This window comes from Athene cunicularia (genome assembly GCF_003259725.1).
Source record: "Athene cunicularia isolate RWA chromosome 23 unlocalized genomic scaffold, athCun1 chr23_part1, whole genome shotgun sequence".
NCBI classification, from domain to species: Eukaryota; Metazoa; Chordata; class Aves; order Strigiformes; family Strigidae; genus Athene; species Athene cunicularia.
This window is the reverse complement of record NW_020799130.1, coordinates 2,412,286-2,420,294: the sequence shown is the minus strand read 5'-3', so window position 1 is coordinate 2,420,294 and position 8,009 is coordinate 2,412,286. Positions and strand designations below refer to the sequence as shown.

General features: G+C 51.6%; 1 protein-coding gene across 2 annotated transcripts in view; it reads right to left on the bottom strand.

Annotated features, from left to right (window-relative positions):
- Window positions 1–36: 36 nt before the first annotated feature.
- The window catches only part of TMEM39B (transmembrane protein 39B), a 30,476-nt gene continuing 22,503 nt past the window's right edge, over window positions 37–8,009 (bottom strand). For both annotated transcript variants that reach the window (XM_026863287.1, XM_026863288.1), the window contains exons 3-9: window positions 6,069–6,277; window positions 4,019–4,238; window positions 3,638–3,721; window positions 2,823–2,977; window positions 1,866–2,202; window positions 838–1,025; window positions 37–387 (exon numbers count right to left, since the gene is read on the bottom strand). In XM_026863287.1, coding sequence (XP_026719088.1) covers window positions 237–387; window positions 838–1,025; window positions 1,866–2,202; window positions 2,823–2,977; window positions 3,638–3,721; window positions 4,019–4,238; window positions 6,069–6,196 — 1,263 coding nt within the window. In that variant the 5' untranslated portion in view covers window positions 6,197–6,277 and the 3' untranslated portion in view covers window positions 37–236. The remainder of the gene's footprint in view (window positions 388–837; window positions 1,026–1,865; window positions 2,203–2,822; window positions 2,978–3,637; window positions 3,722–4,018; window positions 4,239–6,068; window positions 6,278–8,009) is intronic.

The window sequence follows — 8,009 nt, the reverse complement described above, 5'->3', positions numbered from 1 at the left end:
CTGCTCTTTTTTTTTTTTTTTTTTTTTTCTTCATTTTTTGCCCGTGACCAGCTCTGGACAGAGCCCCGGTTTGCAGGGGCCAGAATCACCCTTTTGGCAGAACCGACAGGAGCTGTGGGAGTCAGCTGAAAGGCCCCAGCACCCTGGCACACCCCCCAGGGCAGCTCTCCCCCTCGCAGAGCCCGGCTCAGAGGTGCTGAGGACACGAGGAGCGTGACCCTGCGAGGTGCTACCCCTCAGACCCCACCGAGGAGCCGCGACCTTACGTGAAAGCGGAAGTGCGAGACGTCCGAGGGCACCGCCACGTTGTAATGACCCACAGCTTTGTACACGTTCTTGCTGTGTTTCACCAACACTCCCTGCGGCCACATGCACTCCTCTGTCCACCTGCAGGAAAGAAGCAGAGCGCTCTCATTTCTACCTCCAGAGCCGGAGCGGGGTCTGCTGCCTCCCCACCATCACCCTCCGCAGCCGTGGCCGCGGCAGCAAGCTGACATCATTGGCGAGGGCAGGGTTTGGCCCAGCGAGGTGCGTAACTATGGCAGTGACAAACTGCGGTTACCTGTGGCCAAAAGCAGCAGGCACCTTGCCAAAAGTCAGATCTGCTTGCTGCGCTGCTTGGAAGTGGCCAGCACAGATAGTGTCTGTAAGCTGTCGGATGTGTCAGCCAACAGCTCTGCTTTCATTTTTCTTTCTCGTTTTGTTTTTTGTTTTTAAAGTAACAAGAGGAGGAGGAGAAGTGGCTGGAGAGCTGAGCTCCCCATCCAGCCTCTCTGCTCATGCCAACAGGCCTGCCAGCAAAAACTCCAGCCCCAGCCCCAAGAGAGAGTTCCTTACTGATGCTGCAGCACGTTGGAGCAGAGGGCTGGATCGACCTTCTGCCAGCAGCCCAGGTGTGCTGCAGCTTTGTGGAGCAGGTCGCAGTAGCGCGCGGGTAAGAGGTACTGCATCAGGATCACCGACGTGCTGATGGAAACCAGGAGGAAGAGCTCACACGACCAGCGTTTGTCATAGTACTGAGTGTTCTGTAGGGGCGGGGGGACAAGACAAATGCGTGACGAGGTGTTTGGACAGCCTCACCTCACAAAGCCATCACAACACAAAGTGCTCAGGCAGGTACAACAAGGGGTTTTCACGTAGCTATTAATCCTGCTTGAAAAAGAAGCACCCACATAGGATGGCTGCTGTACAACTGCTGAACACACCACGGTGAAACATTTGCGCTGTCATCACCCATCACCAAAAACAGGGAGAGAGCTCCTGGTGCTCCCCAAGCTCAGCTGATGACGGGGGGGGAGCACCAGCCCCTCAGGGGATGGGACTTGGGCTCATCCCTGAGGTCTGACAGATTTACTGCAAGCCATTTGTCTCACTGTACAACCTATTAGTAACTTAAATAAAACAGCAAAGAATCCTAACAAGGTCCATACTCCTTCCTCCCACCACCCTGGTTAAAGTCAACCCCCTTGTCCTGGAGCTCTGTCCTCACAGCTCAGCATGTGAAGGAATGGTTGGCCTGGAGCCCTTCCAACTTCAGGGGGAGGCAGGATGGATGATACAGACGGACAGACACTCCCACCAACGGTCAGAATACACCTGACCAGGACAGTATCATTCTACATTATCTGGAGTTTAAGCAAAGCTAAACCTAGACGGTTTTGTTACTTTTCATGAGGCCTCTGTAATTGGGTTTGACGCAGCCGCCTGTGCACACAGACCTCTGACCGACCTCGTGCCAGCGAAGACAGAAGCAAGAACCAAACCTCCTCCACGACCCCGTGTCCATCTCCCCACTGTCCTTCCCCCTCCCCAGCCCCACGCCAGGAGGAGCAGAGTCTGCAAGAGCAGCACCAGCCCTGGCTCACCTTCACAAACCAGACCGGCACAAAGGCCACGTAGTAAGCGCTGAGCATGGAGCTCACCAGCACCTCCTTCATCCGCCAGTTAAAGTCCATTTTCAGGTATTCCACCTCGTTGCGGATGAGATCCGGGGAGAGGCAGCAGGCGTGCGTGGGCATGGCCTCCATGCCGTACATCTGCCGAGTGTGCTGCTTCCAGGTTTCCTTTAGGACAGTCAGGTAGTCTCGGCCCCTGGAGGTCACCTCGCTGGTCTCTCTGGGACCGATGTTGGCCACCTGGGAGAAGAGCCCCGTCTTCCGCAGGTCACAGTTCAGCTGAAGGAAGGGAATGTACATGCCAAACCTGGAGCAGCAAAGTGCAGAAAGGTGGTTACTTCCTTAGGAGTTCCCTGGGCAAGGCCTTTGCTGGCAGCAGATCAGCGTTACGATCACATCCTGCTCCTAACTGGCATCTAGTACCTATACAGACTCCAGAAAAGACCTTCACCGATCTGATCTCAAACACAAGCACCGAGTCTCAGATCTTTATGTTTCCTCCTGCACCTAACAGAGAGAAGAGAGCTACTTCCACAACTTGACTGGAAACAGAACTGGCTTCCTTTTGTTATTTAAGATGAAGCGGGGGAGCTGTTTGATTCACTCCACCTGGCAGAGGCACTATGGACTAAGGTAAACCAGAGACACAGGTTCTTTGAACACCACGAGAAAAGCAGGCAATCCTTTTCAGAGGACGGGAGCAATCTAAGGGTGCTCACATTAAAAATATGAAATATGGGTAACTGTTAAAGATATGCCCTGCCACCGAGAAGAAATGTGACACAGCGAGAGGGAAAAGGGTAGTTTAAGTTCTGTTAGCAGGTAATCAAGTGCTTATTTACTTTCAGGCTTCATTTCAACTGAGCAACACCCACTGCACTGAAGCAATATTAGAAATCACACACAAGTGACAGAAGAGATACTTACGGGTAACACAGGAACAGGAGATTAAGGAAAGAGTAGGTTCTGAAAAGGTGAATTATTGATCGACACAAACTCCAGCCTGTGCCAGTGAGAACAGCAAACCGAGTGATCACCAGGAAAATAGAGCGTGGCAGGGAGACTTTGCCACTCTGTGAAGCCTGCGGGGAGAGAAGAAAGAGCTGGGCAGAGAGGAGACTCATTCACTCTTCCTACAGGAAGCAAACGGCAAAAGAGCAGCACCCAGTCTGTAAAATCAACCTCATACGCATGAAGGAAGAGCCAGTGGAAGGCTCTGTTTGACTGCCACTGGAAAGGGGAGGCCTTCTGCAGGCTGGAATCTGGCCTCTCCCAAACCCAGGGCCTCACTCCTCAAGCGGGAATGAGCAGAGCTCTCAGAGTTCCTTGTTAAGGTCTGGCAGTTATCGCTGTGACCAGCCCGCTCTCCTGGACCCGCTCGCCACAGAAAGCTTCCGCAGTCAGCAGAAACCAACCTGCACTGGTCCCTCCGTGCAGAAAGCCAGAGTAATTAAGAGAAGAGGAAAAGAGCCAAAAGCTGTTCTTCACAAGGAAGAATTACTACAGTCTCGCTGAGACGGTAATTCAGAAACAATCACAGAAGGACAGAGAGTCATGAGCAAGAGTTCAAGGCGCTCGTTTCTGTTCTTCCCGTTAGAAACCGTGCCTAGGTTTCTGACTTGGACATAGCACAAGGTTGTTTAGAAAAGGACAGAAGAGTTTGGAACTGCAAAAGGGGACACACAGCTTTACATTTCGCCTGAGAGGAAAGAACAGTTCTGAGATCTGCCTCGGGACTTTACCTCCTTCACAATAGCACCGATCAGCCGGCGTGCCAGGACGATTGTTGTCACTGTCAGCACGTTGAAGTCAATAAGGTGAAAGTTCTGCGGTGACAAAAACAAAATGATTCCACTTTCCATCAGGCAGCAGAAACCCACATTCAACAGAGAAGCTCCCAAGTTATTCTCTTCACCTCGGACTCTCTCTTCCAAGATCAGAAAGAGAATGCCAAGCAGACAGCCAGTGCCCAAAATTTGCCAAATAACAGTCACATGAGCAACCCTCCAGGGCTGTAGAGTCACATGTAGTTTGCATGAAACACATATAGAAAACTTTATGTCTAATGACCCAAGAGAGTGTCTGTGAGTATCACGGGACAGCAGCTGTCCTCTGGTGCTTACCAATGACGTGTGCGAGGGCGGGTGGGAGGGTGGGTACCACCACACGGTTTTGTAGATGTTGATGTAGTGGACAAACAGAGCAACGAGATGACAGAAGAAGAGCTGAAGTTCAAACAGCACACTCCTCTCCACGGGCAGCTCTGGGATCTTACAGTGCCGGAGGGGGACGACTGTCTGAGTTGCCAAAGGTGGGCTGGAAAGGCCTGTACCTGAACCGCTCCTACCAAGGTAAAGCAAAAGGCAGCAGTCACTTCCCTGAGATAAAACACAGCCCACAGCCTCAGGCTCTAGAAGCTGGGGGGTCTAATATTGACCGAGACACCTAAGCTGACTGTCAGGGTCAATGGCTGACACACACCAGGAGCTTCAGTGCCCTGAAGATGTCTAGAACGACTATTACAGGCAGATGTCAGCAGGAATTTGACCAGCAAAAGCAGCATTGGGAACCAGGCCAGTCCCCAGCACCAGGTCGTTTGGTATTAAATCCCCTGCGTTGAGCCAGGTTCCAGAGCTGTGGCTGTGTTTTGCTATTCAAGGGGCAAGCAGTGGCCTTTTTAATTAATTGGAAGCTTTTAGGCCTTGAGTTGCTATTTACATTTCTAAGAGCGCTTGAACATGAAATACAGAGCAATTAAACACAAGCCCTTTCTCATTCTTTAACTTCTATTCAACTATGGAGGAAAAACAAGTTTAGTCAGAGGTGCATATTCCTGTGTGAGCACGCACACGATCCCAGACAGCAACCCTTTTAATCAAAGGGAAGGGAGTTAATATATACTAGATGTATCTCTCCTGATTTGCAATCTCTAAATAACAACAGTCAAAGGAATCTGGGTGTGGGTTTCAAAGGAACTACAGAGCACGAACTCCTACTGAAAATCCCCAAACCACAAAAGTCTCGGAGTGTGACTGCAGAAAGACTTTTAGCCCAGGGGTGGCTACAGGTGGATTAGTCCCTGCTTTTTAAAACAGAAGGCTGACAGCCTACATTAAGGCCCTGTGTCAGGGGAAAACTTTAGGAACCCGAGCTGTCCCTCTAAAACCCCCAGATTCCCAAGCTGACAAGACTGATTCAGCTCCTCAGGATTGATAAATCCACCAATGAACGCTGCTCCCTGCACACAGAACAAAAGTTGCTGTTCTGATCCTACAGAAAGGGGCTTTAAATATAAACACAAACGCCTTTTCTGCTTTGAACAGACACAGCAGACCCAAGAGCAGAGACAAGGCTCTCACACGCATGAAGGGACTCCTCAGCCTGGGCTGCCAGGCAGGTGATGGGTATCCCAGGGTTCAGCTGCAGAGACAAACCACTCAGAGGTGAGCTGGGGCATTACTGCTCATGGTAAGAACCTTTGTGCAAGCTCTCGCAGCAAACTCTGTACATGGTGGATTGCTCCACCTTCTGTGGCCTTGCAATGACTTGTCTGAATAACTGTATCCCCATAAATTTCTTGGCTTAGGGCCATAAGCAGGGAGTATGTTAAGACAGATCTGACACTTTCTGTGCAGAGAGTTCATAAGGCACCTCCTGCTTACGCACTGCTGTCGGTGCTCTGCTTCTCCTTCCTCCTCTCTACCTCAGCCGCAGAAGTGCAACCAACCAGCTAGGCTAGAACCTGAAAAAAACCCACAGTCTACACATCACCTGACCTAAACTCTAACCCAGAAATGCCTCACCTGACATAAACTTCAGGGCACAGGAGACGCAACAACCTGAACTCCAGAGTCAGGCTTTTGGATAAAAAATTTCTATTTTTACTTTCCATTCAATGGTCACTAAAGGCTTCTGAACACTCATGGTCTGATGGTCTGATAAAGCACTTAACAGTCTCCACAAATTAACACCTACTATCACAATTACAACATCCAGTGTGGACACTGCCACGTATAGGAAAAGGATTTCAGCTGGACACTGGGAGTTAACAAAGCGCTGAGCCACGGGAAAACCAGCAGCGTGTGAGATGAGGAGATACAGGTGGCCTCACACCTCCCTCAGAGAGGAGCAGCCGGCCTGGCTAGACGTGAGGATGTGGAGAGCGGGACGTACCTGGTACGTGAGCGCACGCCCGTGACAGAGGAACTCGTGGAGTGGCCGGAGCCGCCAGCAGCCCCGGGTTCACAGAGGGGATTTCGGCAGTAGGACGTGCGGTTAGGGCCCCGCCTTCCCCCTGCCATAACAACAGAGGGTGCAGAGGGCTGATCTTCCAGGTGGCTTCTCTGCTGTTCACTGCGTGATTATGTCTTCAGTCCTTAAAACTAAAAGGAAAAGATTTATATTTAAGGCTCATCTGCTTACCACGCCCCTGGTGACCAGCGGGAACAGATCACTGCTAGTTTGCAGCACAAAGTAGGATAATCCAACTTTGCTCAACCCTTTTCTGTATCTCCTGTACTTGCCACCGGCTACAGATGCGGCCCCAGATAGCTCCCACGCTCCGACGTGCAGCAGCTTGCCAAGGTGCTGCGGATTCACTGAGTCTAAAGCCTAACGCATGCAGGCTTCCACAGGAGCAGGAAGCAGCTCTTCGTGCCTCTCTCCCAACCCAAGGCAGTTTAGGAGGAATTTAATCTGCATCGCTGTGGTGTTTTCCCCGTTTTACAGGCAGAGCAATACACTTACAGAGATGCTAAACAATTTGCCCAAAGGATTTGGTAAACTGGGGATGTTCCCTAAGTTCCCTTTTGCCTAATTTTGTGCTGGAATCACAGCTCTTTTAAAGGGACACTGCAAAAGCACACAAACTGGCTTTTTCCTTTTTTTGCTTCTTTAAGACAGGAAAAAAATAACTAGCATTTTCAGGGCATTTGTTGTTGTGGTATGTTTGCATGCCACAGAGCTCAAAAGCTCAAAGTTAGCTTTTCTCGTGTTTGCTTACTGCAGTGTAAACAATAATAATACTACCAAGGTTTTAAAAACCTTCTCCAGATCCTGTTTAGACTTAGGAGAACCTACAAATCTTAGAGAAAGGACAGGGTGATAATACACCGCTTACTAGGAGTGAAATCTGAGCCATGAAGAGACTCGGATCAGGTCACATCAATTGCTTAGTGTTTCTTTTTCTGATCGCTAATTTCTAGTTTGCATCACTTAGCAATTAGCATCTGAATTTAAAAAAAAAAATTCTGAAGGCTTAGAGAGTGCTCTTGAACAAGTTTTAAAGCTTATGCTGAGCTTTACTAGTCCCAGACAGTGAGGGACAGGGTGCAAGGGGGCTGTGCCTGGGGCTCGAGCCAAGAAATACAAAGGCACCCTGAGACGGGTGCCACCACAGCAGCGAGAGGGACACAGCGCTGGGGGAACTGGGGGGGTACAGAGCAAAGGGCAACAACCCCAGTATGTGCTGTGGCACACAGAGTCCTGGGGAACGCATTGCTGTTCACAGGGGCCCCCCCAGGATACAACACACGGGCTGTGTGGGGGGCACCAGCGCGACAGGACCTCGCGGGGAGGTGAAGACAGTGGGTTTGAGGCCCAGGACGTCGCCACAAGAGAGTCTGAGAGGGGAGAAGCGGTAGGATGGAAGTGTTGGGTCTGGGAAGAGAGCTGGGGGGTTTGTGGGGGCACACCTGGGAGCTACGGGAGGGCAGTTCTGGGCTCTGGAAGCTTGCATGGGGGCTCGGAAGGAGCAGTGGTGGCTGTGAGGGCACAGACCAGGGGCTCTGGGTTCTACAGAGGCGCAGGCGGGAGCCACAAACACTCTGGGGGTGCAGGCAGAGGCTACAGGGGAGAAACGGGAAATCTGGGGGCACAAGTGAGGACTGGAGAAGCGCAGTGGGGGCCGCGGGGGCTCTGGGGGAGCAGTAGGGGCTGTAAGAAGGGGCTACAAAGGCCCTTGGGGTGCAGACCAGGGCTGTGGCGGAGCTGCGGGCGCCTGAGGAGTGCCGCGGGGGCTGGGGGCTCGCGGGACGGGCCACGGGAGAGCACCGGGGGCTCCGGAGAGACCCCACCGGGGTACAAGGAACCTGCAGGAGCGTTTGGGGTTACGGA